General features: G+C 36.2%; 1 protein-coding gene across 2 annotated transcripts; it reads left to right on the forward strand.

Annotated features, from left to right (window-relative positions):
• Positions 1-6,782: 6,782 nt before the first annotated feature.
• npm1a (nucleophosmin 1a) lies at positions 6,783-18,382 on the forward strand. 2 transcript variants are annotated; one of them, XM_042499957.2, is made up of 11 exons: positions 6,788-6,948; positions 8,897-8,976; positions 10,580-10,699; positions 10,969-11,062; positions 11,220-11,335; positions 12,809-12,870; positions 14,743-14,812; positions 14,900-14,971; positions 15,769-15,873; positions 16,028-16,102; positions 17,177-18,382. In XM_042499957.2, exons 1-11 carry the CDS (start codon positions 6,900-6,902, stop codon positions 17,225-17,227), a joined length of 894 nt encoding a protein of 297 aa, XP_042355891.1. In that variant the 5' UTR covers positions 6,788-6,899; the 3' UTR covers positions 17,228-18,382. The 2 variants fall into 2 exon arrangements, with proteins under 2 accessions (XP_087944840.1, XP_042355891.1); XM_088088714.1 differs by having other exon boundaries at positions 6,783-6,948; positions 14,743-14,971.
• Positions 18,383-19,866: the final 1,484 nt, after the last annotated feature.

Below are 19,866 nucleotides of genomic sequence, written 5' to 3' on the forward strand. Positions count from 1 at the left end.
GTTGAAGTATTGGTATGGTAAAAATTTGCTGATCTCACGGATAGGTATGTTTATATAAAAGAAATGATGTACCTATAACTGAGTGAAAATCCTTATATGTGCACACAAACTTGGCCAAAAAAGCTAATTTGAGAAACTGTCAGATGGCAACCCATTTGCCGGAAAAAAATGTTGGCATTGTACATATCTGCAAATCAAAGATATGTTACACATGGGTGTTATTACTTAGAGAATATGTTGAAAGTTTATGTTTCAACAACATGTTAACATGTAGTAAGGATTAGGCACATAAACCACTTGGTTGTGATTAGGAAAAGATTGTTTTCTTGGCTTAAAATACCTGATTTTAGGGGCACAATCTCCGCTAGAAAAACAGTAATGTCTCAGTGTAAAGAAAACCACTTTTCGTGCCACTATCTCTGCTGAAAAACACCCACCTTTTGAGGTTAAAAGTCCCAGAAAATATAGGGACTGGTTGCTAGCAGCAGGAAATACAGCGACGGGTTCCTAAATATTAGGCACAATTGCATGCTGAAAAGCCACTGGAAAAACAGTCACAAGTTCATAAAAAACAACCACAATTACGGCTGAAAAGCTGCTGGGAAAACAGCGACAGATTCCTAAACATGCACTCGCATTTGGGTGCTAAAACGCATCAGGAAAAACAGCGACAGATTCCTAAAAATCATCCACAATTTCAAGCTGAAAAGCCACTGAAACCAGCAACAGGATCCCAAAAAACATCCACAACTGACATGCTGAAAAGCCACTGGAAAAACAGTGACAGGTTCATGATAAACAGTTGCAATTAGGGCTGAAAAAAATCCTAAAAAGTTGCAGGAAAAATAGCAACTGGTCATTAAAAATACCCATGTTTTGGGTCTAAAAACCACTGGAAAAACAGCTACAGATTAAATAAAAATCTAGGCTGCTAGTAAAACCCAATTCTGATGCCTGATAAGTAGCTGGAAACACAGAAATGATTTGTGATTGTTGGTCCTGAATGGTGATCAGCTTGGGAGGCACCCCCCCTCACCTGGTGACACACCATCCATCATCCCCTCCACATTCCGATGACAAAGTCAGTGTATATATTTTGAAAACTTAGGAAATGTCGAGATAGGTATGAAACGTGTAAATTTTGGGTATTTGTGGTTTGCAACATACAATGCCAACACTTTCTTCTGGAAACTTGGCTGCACATGGTGCTTGCTGGGTCACTCTAATGAAATCCTGAGAAAGTTTCTAGCCTTTGCAGGGAAATACCACTGAATGTCAGCTTTGGAATGTGATATTTAATGAGACTGAGAACAGCCCCATTTGTATCAGTGAACATTTGGCACTGTCTCCTTCATGCAAACCAAATCTGTGATGTCACGCTGACGTACGGCTGCAGACAGAACCGAGTGACAGACTCCTGCAGCTGCCTGCAGATGGTTTTCTGTGAGTCAGAGTTTGAAAGCATCACCATAATAAAAAAACTCACTGGGATATAGTAGCACTGAAATATTCATCACCGTTCTTTTTTTCTGTCAGTGGAGCAGCTTTTATGGTACGTCATTGTGACATCACACCCTTTGGTCTCTCGTATCTTGGTTTGGACAGTTCAGTTATTAAATCTCACAAATAAAAAAATAATTCTAAGCCATAAGAATAAAAATGTCAATTCTTAAAATGAGTGATGTCTTACTTCAGTTGTTCTTTCTTGTATGCATGTGTAGATGTGTAGATCAAGTATAGTGAGTAATAGCTACATTTTTTTATTTATTGCATTGACGCAGAGCAGGTATAAGGCAGGTATAATAATGCTCCTTTTTGTTAACCCGTGGGAACCTGGTGTCTCTCACAAGCTATTTGGCCCATTGAAGACTGAGCAGATTGGTTTTTTTTTTTGGTTTTTTTTGATAACATGGTGGGGGTAAGGCAATAACCAACTTGACTAGATATGTCCCACAAATTGCAAAAAAAAAAAAAGTAAAATGTAACAATAAATTTGAGCACAAAATAGTTTCAAAAGAGGGAGAATTATCATATAATCATCACACCAAAAAAAAGGGAAAATGTCCCGATTTATAATTGTCATAATTTTATATTTAAAAATAAATAAGAGAAAAAAGAATAAAAGAAAATATATACTATTTCAGCACTTTTTGGGTCATTTTTTGTTTGTTTCTTTGTTCTCTATGTTTTTTAAAGAAATAAAACCAATTTGCAGAAGTTTCAAAGGATTAATGCTCATTAAAAATTTTGAACCAGCTGGAGATGTGAAAGATGCTTCTGACTACGGCTGCAACATACAGTTGCAATAGTAAGATCTCGAAAAAATAGTACCATGGATTAGGGACCTTCGCCATATCACTGAAGACAGAAAATATTTTGTTTCTGAGATGGTTATAATGACAGAAAACAAGCTTGAATAACTTTCTTGGCCTCATTCAAATGTCAGCTTTGCGTCAAATATGACTTTTCTTGCAGAGTGGTACCCAGTTGGTATTTAAGCACTTCAGTCACACAGTGTGGACCATTTAGCAAAACCTCTGTTCTGTTGCCATTTAGCCGCAGGAACTTTTGAAGCACTCCATTTAGCTCATGGTGGTGAGGTTCTTCTCTGGGGTTTTTTCTCGTTTAATTTTTCCCCAATGGATAATTAACATGCAGAGCACATTAACACCACACATTAATTTAATCTACAATCAGGGGTCCAAATTGGATGAAGAAATTACAGTCAGGAGAAGCTTCAGGGATAAAGATCCAACTTTCCTTCACGTAGACGTCTTTTGAAATACTGTGCATTAAATATGTTAAAGCTAAAACATTCCTTTTTTACTCTGCCAACTCCACCCGCTAATGACTGCAAAAATATTTTTAAACTTGATTTTAAACACTTAAAATAATCTTTTTGTCCTTGCACTTTTGCATTTTTTAATGGTGATTTTTTAATTGAATCATTTTGTAATTAATGTTGCCTTTTACATCTTTCTCTTTGTAATTTCACTGTAGGTCTCTATCCTTTAAAATGTTTTATATTTTATTGAGCTGTAAACCCCTTTAAATTGCCATTTATGAAATGTACAAAACAAGTAAAGCTGCTTTGCCTTGCCTACAGCGTCTTCAGGTTAGGCCTACAAATTTGATCAGACTGACAATGTATACATAGATATGTGCTTTTCAGGTAATAAATTACTGACACAAATATTTATAAAATTTACACATGAGAAATAATAAATAAATCCTAATTTAATAATCCACATTGTCCTTACTGCAACAACCACTGCAAGTTTTGATCACCTGGGCTGAAGTATTGTGTTTTGCCCATTCAGCATCTGGGGAAAAACTCTTCAGTCATCACCGTGTGTGCACTTTCCACTTCCCCCAAATCACATATTTCATAATTTTTTTTTCTCCCATCTGCTATCTTTAGTGGTGAAGAAGAATTACAGTTCTAAGATGAGTCACTGAAAGCAAGCAAACCACTGAGTGGAATAACTGCGACTGAGCTGTGTGCTCTACACATTGTGGTCCAGTGGGTGGCGCCGTTTCTTTTCTACACATCTTGTTGCTTTTCTGTTAGAGGTGTATTTTTTGCAGGAAGAAAAAAGTAAAAAATATAATAAAAAGGGGAGAGCACTGAAATGAACTCTTTAACCCCTCGACTGGGATCAGTTTTCTTGTGCTGCGTAAGGATGCCTTTAAAACCTCAGAAACAACAAAAACTTTTAACAAAAAAAGAAACTGAAAACATATAATGAGCACCCTGCAAGAAGAGTCACTTAAACTGCAGTTGAAAAAATAAAATGGGGGGGGGGGTAATCTGAAAATCTAATAATCTTCATTAGTTTATTAATCTTATTTTTTTTTCCAGAAAATAGATTTTTATTCTCTTAATTCTGTATTTAAAATGGTGATACAGAAAAAAGTTCAATATATATATTTTTTTACTTTTATTTTTTCTTTTCTATATGTCTTGTTAAACTGCTTGTCACCCTCTTCTAATGTTTTTAAAATCTGCTAAGGTACTGAAGGGTTCAATGATGACGAAATAATGAGAGTTCATTTTGGAAAAGGCAAGGCCAAATCATTTATAAGACAGACACTGAGAAATTTATGACAGACCTGAGCTGTGTCCCAATTCAGGGTCTGTATCCTTCGGAGGACACAGCCTACACGCTCTAAGGAGGCGACTCCTGTTGTATCAATATTGATTCAAGCTATAAAAAAATATAGAAGCATAACAGACAGTTATGGCATGGCAGCCATACAAGATCATTCCAAAAGATAAGTCAGCATGGCGACCAACCAAAAACACATGACAGATTTCAAGAAAATAAAAACACTCTATATGTTTTGTGAGAGGCAAGAGAGATGAGCCAGAGATAGAGAGAAAAACACAACACCAACATGAAAAATAAAAATGGGACTTACTTTTTGTAGATCTTGCTCGGCGGTGATAGTTCAGTCTGCAGGGACTTGACATGGAAACTGGAGGATGGTGCCTTTGAGCAAGGCACTAAAGCTTTAATTGCTTGGAACTCTGACTATGTTTCAGCTTCATCAGTCTGACATCTCTCTAGAACTAATGCATGTCTGTAGGTCCTTTGTGTGCATGTGTGCGGGTGTGTATGTGTGTAATAAATAATAACAACAGAGTACAATATTCAATATTGACAATATTGTATCTGAACTAATAGATCCAAGTTGATAGACAACAGATAGTCATGGCAGGGCGGTCGTGACAGATAATCAAACCACCCAAACACAACAAAAATCGCCACCTAAGCATTATGAGGTTCTATCCGACCATTTTTGTCAAAAGTATTGTTCTTATTCTATTATATCTTATTAACACAATGTTAGGTGTTTCGTAAAATATGTATGTGTGTATATGTATATGTATATGCAATATGTATTTGGAGATTTTTTATTGAGAAAAGAAAAAAAGGTTTGTATAATTTTTTCTATTTGGAATGCAAAACTTTGAAGCTCAATATCCCAAAAACTGCTCAGAAAGCAGAGAGAAACTCTAATTCTAAGATGGCAAAATGTGAATGACATTTAAATCTCACAGCAGATAGAGAAGATATGGAGAGATAGTCAGGGCACGGCAGTTATATACAGATAAAAACGGATGAGGAATAGAGATAGACAGAGAGATAGAGAGGTAAAACCAGAGATAAGGCATAGTTACAGACATGAGAAATGGATAGTCATGACACGGCGGACACGATCAATAATCAAACAGATCGGTCGGCACGACAGCCAACCAAAACCACAACACAGACTTAAAAGAAAGTAAAAATGGCCCTTACTATTCGTAGATCAAGTTTGCTCGGTCAAGTGTGTGAACCAGAGGTAGCAGACTGGAGTCCAGAAGTCCAGCATGGACCATGTAGACCATGTAGCATGGACCAGTGTGGACTGGTAGAAAGACAAAGAATAAGGAGATATAGAGGGATAGTCGTGGCACAGGGGACAAAAACACAATATAGACATAAGGCCCATTCGCACAGGACTATTATTATCTAGGGACCTCATGTTATGTTGAAATCACCCCCCCCACATCTGTTTTTCCTGGTGCAGCATCGCATCAGTGGTACTGATCTTACTAAAAACAGTTTCAAATTGTCCAAAATATACTAGTTTTCCAATCACAAAGAAACAATTTTCACTACGGCATGATATTATAGGTTCAAATACATCAGTAATACATCTAAAAGAAAAAATAATACTGCCTTTTTTAACCGCAATAATGGCATCGACAATGTTGGAAGTTTTCTGAAATACTCACCAAATGAGAAGGACTCCTTTAGAATGTTAACGGTCCAGAAAGTTCCACCAACTGAAAGGTTCACCTAGTTTATGTTCAGAAAGTTCCAGAAAGTTATCGGTCGAAACGTTCAAAATGTGGCGGTTCACAGCATGCTCATGACACAGTAGGCACCGCGGGGTCAGTCTGAGTTACTGGGCAGTTTACATTTGTCCCAGAAAAAAAACACACATCTGGATATAAATGTATCCAGACGGTCTAAACACAGCCCAATTGTCAACGTCCATTTTTACGCTAAATTAGGACCAAGTCAGACCAGATATATGAGCTTAAACAAGATTTAAGTGATAAGTGAGATGCTGCAATGCTCTCTTTCCCTAAAAGATAACCTAGTGGATTCAATTTTAACCCTCTGAAACCTAGAGTGACATCATTTTTGTTGTGCTGTTTTCACACCCCTTTTATAAGTATTTAAACCTTTCAACCCTAATCAAAATGGTACATTCATAATTATTACATATTTAAAATAATGTTACAGAATTATTAAACATTTTTAAAAACTTTTTTCATTTCATTTTTGTCATTTCCTTGTTGTTTTTTAACTTTCTTTTCTTCCCATTGTAAATGTAATTTTTAAATTAAATTTAATTTAATTTAATTTTAATAATTTTCAGGTTATTATTTTGCTTTGTTATTGTTTTTTAATTGTTGTTTTTTAAATATTTTTTGGCTCATTTTTTCGGTCATTGTTCATTGCCTTCTTCTCGTGCTATTTTAAGAAATCAAGATAATTTGCTCAGGTTCCAAAGGACTAAGATACAGCCTAGGCCTAGTATATTTTGCTATTTTGTTGTTTATTTATTTATTTATTGCTGTTGTTTTTCTTTGCCCTTTTTCCTCCCTTAAAACCGTTTCTATTACCTGCACCCTGTTGTTACTATTCCGCAACACTAGGCAGCGGTAGGCAGCTATACACGTTTCGCGAGTCGCAATTAAATCAGAGAAGAAGAGAAAGAGGAAAGCGAAGAAGAGAGGAGGCGGAATAGCACGTTAGTCAGTGGGTTAGTAGAAGTTAGTAGTTGGTTGTTCCTCCACTGCAGACAAGCAGCAAGTTGTCAGCTTTTAATCCCTAAAAATGAACGGCATTGACGAGGAAACAATGGCGCCACAGAACTTCCTTTACGGTGAGCTAACTTCCGCGTGTCTTCTTTGACTTCAATGTGTTTATTTGAAGTAACGTTACGTGTCCTCATGTTTGACTGCTGATTAGAGAAAACGAGTAAACGTAGCTGCGTGTGCTCCTATAATGGAAGGTATTGGTCTTATTTTCATATCAAAATATTTAAAGTAAGTAAATAAGCTATAAGTTTTGTAGAGATATGTTGTCAGGAGGGTGAGAGCGAGTTGAACAGCGCGGGTTCACATCAGGCTGCAGACATACACGTGTTTGACTACCAACATGGCGGCGCTCATGTTTGGCGAACTATTAATAATTTAAACTTATTCCTTTCCACTTGAGGTTTGAATTGTCTTATAGTTTCACTTATGAACTATATATTTTATTAATTGCTCACTGTTGGCCAAATTTTGACATGACAGCTTTAGCTCGCCGGTAAAACCACCTCAACGTGGGTTCAATCACATGTGGACCTGTTCACTCCCTCCGCTTCATTCATAGGCTAATGTGACGTTGGCTAGACCCACTTAACTTCCAATTAGGTCATTTCTTTTCCTTTTTATTTTTTGGATCTTTCGTAGAAAACACTTTAGGATGTTTTATTTTCCTGGTTCGACTAATAAAGATAAGTCACACTAAGAGTGTTTCCTCGGATCATGTGTAGCTCTCCGTCCTGTTACCCAGACTAACCGATCCTCGTGGGATTAAAACGATATTTAGACATGATTTCAGTGTAGTCTGCAGACACATATGCTGAATTTAACAGAGATTGGGGGGGGGGGGTAAAGTAGTATGTAAGTTAAAAATATACATATTTGTACAAAGACCAACATAGATATACATAAGAAAGAATAACAATAAGGATATATACAATATGTGTCACATTATAAATATAGCCTACATTCAAGTTGGAAAAATAAGTTAAGAATAACAGTCCTGAAAAATTGCTGCATTGCTATACTACACATAGTAGTTATAATTATTAGTAATATTGTTTAATGTTCTTATCATTATAATTATTATAGTATATTGTTTATAATAAAATGTTAGCCTGTATCTTATGTTGTTAAACTACTACAGTTATGTTGTTGCACTATACTATGTATTGTGTTATTTGACACTTTAACTGTAGCATTCCCATACTGTATCAAAATGTACCATATTGTTCTATATTATGTTAATATGATACACTGAGTCTTGCGCTTTATTCAATCATTAAAACAAGAGAAAACTGAGCACCTATCTTAATCATACGTAGACTTGTGCTCTTGTGAAGTTTTTTTTTTTTTAAATTCTATTCTTACTTATTATGTATCTGTTACTTTCTGTGTCTGGATGCCGCACAAGGAAACTGCTGTCGATCCATGTTTCAAAGGGTCAAAGGTGTCTTAAATCTTACTTTCTTTTTTCATGTGTTATATGTGATAATAATTTTATTCCAGTAATTAGGAATACCATATCACTTTGAGAATAGTATTCCAGCTAGGAGATAAGGAATTCTGTAAAATCTTAACTTTATGGTTAAACGTCTTCATAACTATATTCTCAATGACTGCACTCAGAAGTATATTTAAATATTTATCTCCTGTTGTGCTGTAGGTCGAAACATTCATTACAAAGTACCACTGTTAAATTTTAGTTGTGTCAGTTTGAACTTTGTAGTTTTAAGTGGAATTATTTGAATTGTCTGTCCCACATTTGGTGTATTCCCCCATGCCAAGGCCATGTGGAAATATTCATCAGTAGTGTGCAAAGCTCCCTCTTGTGTGCATTTGGAATATAGCACTTTACAAATGATTTTGCGATGAAGGTAGAGCGTCCTTCAATGAGGTCACCTCCCTCACTTTTTTTCTCAACACAAATGACAAACCATTCTGACTGAGATATCAGAAACTGCTGATGTGGGGGCACTTAGTCTATAATGTTGGAATTTTAATTTGAAATCTTGTCATCAGGTTGTGTGCTGGAAGCTGGAAAGGAGGTGGTGTTCAATCCTGAGGATGACGACTTTGAGCATCAGCTAGATCTACGGATGGTAAGTACACTGAGATCTGAGGTGTTTAAAACAGGGCTCGTACTTCTCCATTTCTCTGCTGATCACCATTTTTGATGATTCTGAAACCACTTTTCACGATGTATGGTTTCTTCTTTGTTTAATATTGAAAAAGAAATTTTACAGTTTGACACAGTTAGAGATGTCTCATTGCATGGCCATTGCACCCACTGTGCACAAAGGTTTGCAAACAAGTTAACTGAAGAAAACATTGCTTAAAAAAGTGTGTCAGTTACATTCAGTGTCTTTATCAAAAATAATTACTATATTCATTGATATAATTACATACCTTAGCTTAAAACACAATCTGAGTCTTAACTCAATGCTCCACCAGCAAAGTCAGTGTTTAGCTTTTTTACCTGACAGTAGTTTTCAGGCACAAACATCTTAATTTACAGTCATTATCAGAATAGCCGTGAACTTTTGTTTCTCACATTCAGTTTGCTGAATCGGTCAGTATCCAAAGAAAAAAAATCCAGTGATGCATTTAGAAGTATCTTTTCTGGTGTCACAAAGAGCTCAGAAAGAAATGATGGATTATCAGTATTAAGCCTCTAAGTGGACCTCATATGCCAAAAATGGTGTCAAACAAGTAGAAACCCCAGGCTTGGCATTTTCTTATACCCAAACATGAGACCTATGAAATATGTATATTAACACCAGTTCTGATGCATGTGCATAATTTGGTGACTTTTTGTGTATGTTAAAGCTCTCAAAAACTCAATTCATTTGCAAAAAAAGAAAGAAAACTAGGGGTCAAGTAAACATTTTGATTATATTATATTGTATTCTAATAAATATTTTTAGTCTGTTTTCTGTTTTCACGTCTGCAAATATGTTGAAATTGCAACTGTGTTGAAAGAATCTGAATAAACCTGCCTTTCCTGAAGCTCTTAGATTTATTTGTACATAATTATTTTCTTTGGAAGACCAACATATTACTCTACCCCTACACATAGATTCATCTTTCTGAGTTCTGTGTGAGAAGCACAGAAATACGGAAAGGGAACGATAGCAGACTGACTTTGTAAAAAATAAATAAATCTTCAAAAATCCTAAGAGTGTAAAAGTACAGAGCACAGACACAGCTTTTGCATTCTGCATTAGCTAATGCAGTATTTGGTGCTACGCCCCTGCCGGTGATTATATGTTTTTATCCCTCCCTGAAATTTTTTAATTTAAAACAAAATTGAAGAAAATCTCTGCACACCTGATTGTGTCAGAGGTGCGTCAGAGGAGCAATCTAACAGGACTTCATGTGCTGGTGATTTCTTAAAAACTCCCTTAAAAGGACTGAGCTTCTTCTCTGTATGGCTCTGGACCATTTATTAGTTCACAGTTTCGGACAGGCACTGTGGAAACTTGGGCTACATTAGCAAGTGGGCTGTACGCCAATATTGATAGTAAAACTAAGACAGAAAAAAAACACAGACACACACACATACACACACAGAAAGAACACTTGTCCTTTCTGTGTACACAGCTCTGCTTTATAGTCAATTTTTTTTCAGTGTTACCTGTGTGTATGCCCTTATTTTGGTGGAATAGAGGTATTACAGTCAAACTGCTGCCTTGTCCCCTGTAGGCCTGTGTGGACCCCAGTACGAAGGATGAACTTCACATGGTGGAAGTCGAAGGACAAGACACGGAGGGGCAGAAAATCAAGGCAGCACTGGTCTCACTAAAGCCCTCCACCCTTCCAAGTGTAAGTAAATTTATTCCGTTCTGTGTTTAGGTAGAGATGTTCTAACAAAGTGTCTTCTCAGTGTTTCGACCCACACAAGTGTAAGGCTGTATCAGTTGATCATGCTACTAATTTTCTAATGAACTTTTCATTCTTGTAATGGCTGCTCTATATAACTCAAATATTAACAACCATTAACATCTTAAAACTGTGGAACTCCAAATCCTCAGAATGCACCACAACACTGTAAAACATGGAGGTGTGTGTGTTAATGTGAGTGTTTGTTGCAGGTGTGTCTCGGTGGTTTCACAATCACACCTCCAGCAGTTTTTCGTCTGAAAGCAGGTGCCGGTCCGATCCACATCAGTGGGCAACATCTTGTCAGTGAGTATTTCTCACAAGATCATAGACGTTTTAAGTGTTCCGGGGCATATTCTCAGTTTCTGATTATTGAGGTTTTTTTTTTTTTTTTAAACACAGCATATCCTTGTCTTTGGTTGTCGTTTAAATCTATTGTGACATTTCTAAATTGTTCTCAAAGTGATGGAGGCCGATCAGGCATTTGAAGAATATGACGAAGATGACGAAGAAGAGGAGGAGGAAGATGTCAAAACATCAAAGAAAAGGCCTGCCACGTCCCCGGCTCTCAAGTCTCAGGTTTGTTTTATTTCAGTGTTCATTTAAAAGGGAAACATCATATTAATGAACATTAGAATGAAATACAAATGTAAAATTACCAGAGTTAGCAGGACTGCTAATTAGGGCCAGAGCACCAACCGGTGCAAGGACCCTCTTGGAATGCAAATGAATCGCATTTTTGGAGGTCTAAACATACTCAAAAACTCATGAATCTTGGTACACATGTCTGGCCTGGTGAAAAATTTAGTATTTTGGTGTTTTTGGTTAGCACCCCCTAGCGTATAGCCCCAATGGCTGGTTTCACCTACAATTACAAAATTTGGTACACTTATGTATCATGCCCACATGCACAAAAAAGCCTCTTGGACCCACCCCCCAAACCCATGAGGAAGTCGGCCATTTTGAATTTTGTGCTCATTTTCGCCTCCTGTTTTTGCCGTCTTGTCCTACATAATTAATTCGATAATTAATAATTAATCCGATCGACTTCAAATGTGGTGTGTCCATTCTCAAGCCCTTGGTGATTAAAATTTATCACAGGTCCGCATAAAGCTTTTACGGTTTTCCCATGGCTTGGCATACCGTTTTGATGTCTCACCATAAAACAGGAAATTGTTGTAACTTTGGTGTACATTGTCCAATCTGCCTGAGACTTCATAGGTTTGATAAGGGTCCCGCCCTGAACACATCTGTATGTGAATATTCATTAGCCATGATGGCGCCACCTTGTGGCCACAGGAAATACTGGGTTTTTTTTTTAATACTTTTGTGAACTTGCCTCACACAATTAATTGGATCCAGTTGAAATTCTGTCTGTATAATGTTAAAACCTTTCCTATTGAAAGTCATCATCAAAGGAACTTTTACGGTATTCCTGCAACGGGCATTGAATTTTGATGTTTCGCAACAAAACAGGACATTGTTCTAACTTTGGTGTTCATTGTCCGATCTGCCTGAAACCTCATAGGTTTTATAAGGGTTCCACCCTGAACGCATCTATATGACAATATTCACTAGTTGTAATAGCGCCATCTCCTATAACGTGGAATTTGTGTCCCCTCCACTGTCACCTAGTGACCGCTGAAAGTACTACACCGTGTCAAATAGCTCATTCCAGGGTCCAAACTCTCTGCATACATTATCTGACTTTCACAGAAATGAACGACCGCTTTAGCTGGAGTCCCACCAGTACCCCGACATACGTGGGGGTGTGAGGGCCCTGTCATTGCTGCTTGCAGCTTTAATTTACATCTGTAGTTCCTTAGCAGATAACAGACGAAAGAAAGAAAGAATAGGGTGAAGAGGGAAGGACAATAAAGATAATACAACAATTTATACACAGGGTGAAAGTGCAGTAACACCAGCAATGTAAACTGTATAGTGCAAAGTGCCATTTCTATGTGTAAAGTGCACGTCCTTCAATTTTTGAAATAGTCATTTAAATCTGTCTAAAATTCCAGTGACTATAACTGAGGTTTTGCTTCCTTACAGAAAAAAATGAAAATGGAAATGGATGACGATGACGATGAGGAGGATGAAGATGACGATGATGAGTGAGTCTCAGGCTCTACACACACAATTACAGACCGTTCCTATTTTTATAAATACACACTAATACAAATTCAGTGGAAACGTTCTAAGGTTGGACCGCAGTAGCAAGATTTGATCTTTACACCCGATTAAATTAAGGTTTAACTTTAAATCACATTGCACCTAACTTTAAAAGCAGCCTCAAATTACGGAAGGTTACATTTAAACCTGTCAACCTCTATTAAACGTTTGCTTCATACCTAATTGAAGTTATTCTGTTGCACTAAAACTTTAAATCTTAACTTTGAACTACCTGAGGAGGTTTAACTTTTTGAAATGGATTTAGTAAACTATCAAGTTCCTCAGAGAGGTTAAGGCTCAGACGCAACTCAATGAGTTTTATGATGCTGTTGAATTTCTCTCAAGATACCAGTTCAGCAAGGAAACTGTTATTGAGCTAAACATGAAGATTAAACCAACTGTCAAACACAGCAGTGAAAGAAAATAAAAGTAAAAGCAGAGTGCTAGTTGCTGTTAGGCAATGTCTTTATTTCTTTGCTGTGCTGTTGTCCATTTTTTTAACCATTTATTTTTGGGGGGCCATATTGCTTCATTAATTCAGCCCATTAGTCTTTTAAAGGAGGCTTAATTCGAGGTTCTCTACTGAGCCACAACATCAAGCTAATTGACTTTTTTAGCTCTCAAATGATTTAAGATTTTGTCAAGGAATACAGAGCAGCCAAAAGAGGAACTAGTAAGCACACATCCAGTAAAAATCCATACAGGTGCAGGACCAAAAAAGATACTAGCTGCATAAAAATATAAAAAGGTTTGCACACTGTTAAGATCCCAATGAGCAAATTTTTATTGTTTTCACAAGGCAACATTTTGATCTACAATATCTATTCAGGCAAAAAAAATTGCCTGAATTCAATAAAAAAAATGGCCCATTTGGAGCTTAAAAGTGTGCTGACCTTTTTCTACTTCTATGTAAGGAATACAGAGCAGCCAAAAGAAAATCTCCTCACTCTCTATAATTTCATATTTACTAGTTCTCAACAACATGCACGTTTATTTTTAATTTGGGTATGCAAGCATTTCCATACTGTTCAAACTATTTAATTTTCATTCATGTCAATAAACTTTGATTTACTAAGCAAAGAGTTTTAAAATGTGCTGTCGAGCTCTACCAGATTTTACACATTTTAAACCTAGTTTTGCTGAACTCTGATTTAGAGTAAATGTTAGACGAAATGAATACTTATTGATTTAACCCAGCCTGAGATCTAAAGCTTTTCTGTTTATTCTCTGTGAAACAAATGCAGATTAAAGCAGAATTGAAATTATTGTCATCTTTTCTTTTTTCTTTTTCTTTTTTTTTTTCAAAAAGGGTTTTCTCTTTCATCAGCTCTATGTTGGCCGATGTTTAATACTTGCCATTAAAGTAGCTTGGAAACTACAGATACTACAAACTACAAATATCTTACCAGAAAATGACTGACTAGAATATTACTTAAATAAAAGTCTTAAGAATCTGAAATTCACTCTACTTTAGTGTTAAAAGTAATTGTATTATATTAAAAGTACTTAAGTATTGAAAGTAAAAGTTACAAGTCAATGCTATAAATAAAGCTATAAAAAAGCGAGCAGTCAGAATCTTAAGAAATATAACATTAACTTCCTTGTTACATGTACACCACCTTAAATAAGAAGCATACATTGCATTTAAAGGACAAACGTCACTTTTGATAATATATTATCCGGTGTTTGACCTCAAAATGATTCGTATCAATTCTAAATGTAATTGTGAACCATGCTTAAACATTTTGGGATTTGGATGGTCTACTGTTTATATGATTTTTTTGATTTTTTATCTTTTAAAAAAAAAAATGTAGGGATGATGATGATGAAGATGATGATGAAGACGACGACGAGGAAAGTGAGGAAGAAGAGTCCCCTGTCAAGGCAAGTACCGACTTGATGCAGCAGTGTCAGTTCCAGCTGGATGAACTTGCAGTCCCTTTCTCACTAACAGCTGTTTATTTGTTACAGGCAAAGCCAACACCGTCCAAACAAGCTCAGAATGGCAAGAGTCCCAAACCCAACACTCCAGCCAAAAAGCAGGTAACAGTCATTTTCATAAACTGGACCTGAACGCCACGTGGGCACTTCATTCAGCCATTGTTGCATGCAGTCAGTATATTAACCCTTAGGGCCCTCTTTAATATTTGACACACTCTTATCACGCTGCGCACAAAATGTGCTTTTCAAAATAAAGCTTTAAAAATTACATTAAAACATTACATAACATTAAAATTATGTTCTACTTCATTGAGGGCAATTTTTTAACCAACATTAGTCCTAATCATAAATATCAAATACTCATTAATTTGCAGAATGTTAGCCCTTTTAAATGCACTAGCAGAAGTAGCATATATGTTGTATTGTATGTATTTCCTCCACATGCCAAATATGGTTAAAAAAATGACCTCATCAGGTGGGAAATAGTACAAATTTCAAGGCAAAAGCCCAGAATGGCACTGAAAAAATACAATCCGTGTTTTTATGCTTTGATGGCTGTGGAATCACACACTGCAGTATGAATGGGTTTCAATGGAGCATTTTTGCACTTAACAGTCTGTAAGGTAACAATTTAGTTTCCACAGTGTGTTTTAGACTTATTGTAGGAGCTGAGCATGAAATGCCAGGATTAAACAAAAATACGCAATCTTACCAAAATGTATGCCATATGCATGAACACAGCAAAAAATGATCAAAAAACAGGAAGAATGAAAAATGCGCCATACAGCCCCTAAGGGTTAATATTTTCAAAATCTTAAGTGCCTTCTCTTATCCAATTTCTCCGAATGTTAAAATTGTCTCTTGAAAAAAAATTGTATATGAATATCATTTTCTTGTAGGAGAAGACCCCTAAAGGTGACAAGTCCGCCAAAACTCCACCAACTCCCAAATCAACTGCAACGATCCCTGAGATAAAAGCCAAGCTGCTGGAGGTGGTGAAGAAGGTAGGTGTCCTCGGAGGTCCTTTTTAAAACAATTTGTTTCACTATTGTCAATTTTACTGTTTTTTTTTTTTTGTTTGTTTGTTTTTTTCTAACCTGAAAGAGTGACACATGACTTAAGACATGAATTTGCTCATTTGTACTTTCCATTTTACAGGGAGTACAGTTACCTAAAACTCAGCCCAAGTTTGAGAACTTTATGAAGAACGGTCACAGAATCTCAGACGCCAAGGTACAGTACAAATTTATAATGCCTGTCAGTGTCGTATACCTGTTCTTGTCTGGAATTATCATGGACATTTTTTTTCTAGTTCTTTGGCCATAAAAAGTTGAATTAAACTAAAGAAAAACATGTTAATGGTATACTATGGACCAGTGAAAGTAAAAACCAGTTCCAGATTCACTCCTATTCGGCATTTCGCCTTCTTATACCTGCATTCTTTAAGTACCTTGTACCTTTCCCTTAACAGCAGTTTTGTTATTATTATTTTTTAATAAATAGTCCTTAGTAATGTTGACAAAATTAATTAGTAGAAAAGGAAAATAATAAGTAAGTAAATAAGTAAAAAGGCATGCACAACCAGTGACCAACTTACTACTTTAAACCCATTTTTATAGATTTGCTTTTATATGATGTCATCTATTAATTTGCCTTTTAGGTTTCAACTTTTCATGCAGTCTGATGTTTGCAGTGTTTGCAGATTTTATTTTGTTATTGTATTTTTATAATATGTATTTGCTTCCAGTCTTTTTTAAATTTAAGTCGTGTCTGACCTTAGTTTAGCGTTTTCGTTTGGCTTCTATTGTAATATTTCCGCTGGGGTTTCTTGCCTATTCTTTGCTTTGTCATCACACTTTGTAAACTGTTTTTAATTGTGATATATAATTGAAGTTATTATTAGTATTCGTGTTTGTATTAGTATTCATATTAATATTAGTATTATTATTGTTATTAGAATAGCTAGAATAGTCTAGTAAGTTCAGAAAATAACATAATTTTACTTAAAACAGCCTTTAAAACCAAAAGATGGATGTTGAACATATAATGTCCAAGATGGTTTAGTTTCATATCATATCACTGTATTGCCCAGCCAAAAAAAGGGTAAAAAGCATCAAAGTCTAAATTTCTTGCAATAAAATGTAATAAAATTGCAGTTAAAAAAAATATTGATTTAAAAAATAAAGTTCTCAGTTGGTTTTAATTCTCCTTTTCTAATAGACAAACTTTGTCCCTGTCACATATTTTAGCCATTGTGTTAACAGATTTATCATAATAACTTTTTTTAATATTTATTTTTTTCCGTAGGTCATAACAGAGCTGTGGAAGTGGAGACAGTCGATGATGGATGCCAAATAACACTCTGTGAATTTTATTAACTCTTTTTATGACTTGTTTATACCCATAGCACCTCTCAAACCCTCCAAAGCCAAACTCAGTGCCTCACACTTGTCATAAATTCTGATCTGATCCAGCTGCACCTGCCCTCCTGCTTTAAGAGACTAGATGGAGCGAGTGGTGCACGCTGGTGTCCTCCCTCATCCATCAGCCTCTCATTAGGGCAGAGAAATGATAACGGTTTGTTGAATAAACCCCGGGAGAACCAGCACACAAATTAGCATCTTTGTAAATGTGTAAATAAAATTCTCACAGGATTGTTGGCACCCGAGTGTGGAGGATATCTTTGTGATTTATAGATACAGTAAAGGTTCATTTGGCCTCATGCAGGAACAATAATCAGATGGTTACACACTCTAAAGTTACATTCAAGACCAACAACAACGCACAATGAGCCAATAGAACTTCAGCTAATGCTGGCCATGATGACATCTTTTGTCAGTTTTGGTTAAAGCAGATGTTTTGGCTTACAACAGCAATGATGATCAATATTTTAATTTAGTCCAGTAATGTGTTAGTATTGTCCAACATGAATATAAAAACCTGCACTTTGTGAAATGTTTTGAATGTTTCTGCTTTGTGAGATTTTTAAGGTCGAGCTCCCATGACGACAAACCGTCCGTGATCAATCAACCATTTGGTATTTAGCAACTGCATTTACGTTTTAAAGTTTAGAACGCAGCACATTTCAGCTTTGAGTGGCCTAAGTGGAGCTTGGTCCGTTGAGGTTCTTTGTATCGTCTTGACTACTAGCCAGTAGGCCGAAGGTTAAGAACTTGCTCTGTGAATGACTGAATGCATGAAGGAATTTGCAAAATGAGTTTTTTGTGGTGGTTGTTTTTTTTTTTTATCAAGGAGTTCCTTATGACTTTCCAAACAAAGATTTACAGATGTTCTCTGAACAGAATTCCCACCTGCACTCTATAGTTTAAGGCCATGAATTCTGTGCTCATATGACCAGTTAAAGTAATTAAAAATCTTAAGTGTTGATGCACGAGGCTGTTAAGACGCATCATTCCATGTTCTCGAGAAACACGTCTCTGTATGTCTTAAAACACACTGTGGGTTTGAATGGACTATACCAAGATTGATTAAATAAAAAGAAATACTGTGGAAGTGTTGCCATTCTGTTTCTCTAAAGTGTGTGTGTGTGTGTGTGTGTGTGTGTGTGTGTGTGTGTGTGTGTGTGTGTGTGTGTGTGTGTGTGTGTGTGTGTGTGTGTGTGTGTGTGTGTGTGTGTGTCTGTGTGTGTGTGTGTGTGTGTACACATGGACCTGAAAATATTTTGCAATCACATTTTCCAGGCCTGGAAAAGTCACTGAATTTTAATGTGTGTAATGACATTGTAACCATAATCATTAGTGGATAACGTTCCACGTAATGTAAGATAAATTCATTTTCTATAGCTGTCTACACAATGCAGCTCTACTATACATCGATGTGTTGTTGACCTTTTGTTTACCTTCTTGTGTTCACTTTCTCTCTGCTTTCTGTCTCTCCCTTCATGTTTGTCAGCCATCTAAAAATTATATTTGAATGGAGTTTAAACTCCAGCTAGCACTTTTTTAATGTGCAGCAAACTTTTTGTAGAAGAGAAAATTGTCCCTTTTTTTGGATAACCATGATTTTTGTAAACTTAAATTTCAGTGATGAGGTGCATTATGACTTGTTAAGGACTTTAAACTCAAAGTTTAGGACTTGTCAATTTTAATTTGGGGACTTGAGTGCAAAGACTTGAATTGCTTTTAACTTGCGAACAATGATGGATACAGCCGTGGGGATGAGGCCCCATTCATCCCTCAGGCTCAGTCCGTCTCAGTGAGGTCGGAGAGCCACATGACTTCTCTTGGCCAATCAGCGAAGATTAGTCTACGTCACAGCTCATGACATCGCGTCATCGGACCAATCAACAGCGGGACAAAGCATTTCCAACTTCCCTGTTCTTACCTGAACGCGCGAAGTACGGCTGTACTGCTGTATTCCCCTTCCTACTCCCACACCGACAGTCGTAACGTCGAAACTAACGATGGTAAGTTGATGAAAATCACACATTATACGCTTAAATAGTTGTGCTTTTAAAGTTTTAGAGACGTTTTGTTTGTTTAGGATTAGTGAAATTAGTGTTTTTTTGGCGTGAAAAATGGTGAGACTATATTTGATCACAACGCCCGGTTCAGGTAAAACTAGTGTAAGTGATGAATGTCCGTATTTAGACATACGCCCGATGCGCGGAGTAAGCCATACTCAGAGTATTTTTTGAGCTTGTAACAGTTTTTTTTTATTATTATACTTCAATGGCATATATTTGTGTTTATTTTTACTTTTAGCCTTATTACTGCTAAATTGATTAAGTAATTCATTACTTGTGATTAATTTAATTTTTCTGATTGGATTATAAGAAACAATAAGTGGTACCACCATTTCTTATATTGCTATTTTTCACTTCTAATTATATATTTACAATTTATTTTATATGTTAATATTCTTTGTTTTAAGTAGATGTACACTTCACTGTTACCGTTTTCCTTCACAAATATCTCAAAGTGGGCTGGATATTTTTCTTAAGCAGCTGTCTGCTCGGGTCTTTTATGGAAAGAGGG

Source organism: Plectropomus leopardus, chromosome 15 (genome assembly GCF_026936395.1).
Source record: "Plectropomus leopardus strain MGB_pleo_1.0 chromosome 15, ASM2693639v1, whole genome shotgun sequence".
Classification (NCBI taxonomy): domain Eukaryota; kingdom Metazoa; phylum Chordata; class Actinopteri; order Perciformes; family Serranidae; genus Plectropomus; species Plectropomus leopardus.

Coding starts and splice junctions, on each gene's coding strand:
- npm1a (XM_088088714.1), top strand. CDS start 6,900: ATGAACGGCATTGACGAGGAAACAATGGCGCCACAGAACTTCCTTTAC. Junction 6,949..8,896: donor GCCACAGAACTTCCTTTACG/GTGAGCTAACTT, acceptor TCTTGTCATCAG/GTTGTGTGCTGGAAGCTGGA. Junction 12,871..14,742: donor GATGAAGATGACGATGATGA/GTGAGTCTCAGG, acceptor AAAAAAATGTAG/GGATGATGATGATGAAGATG.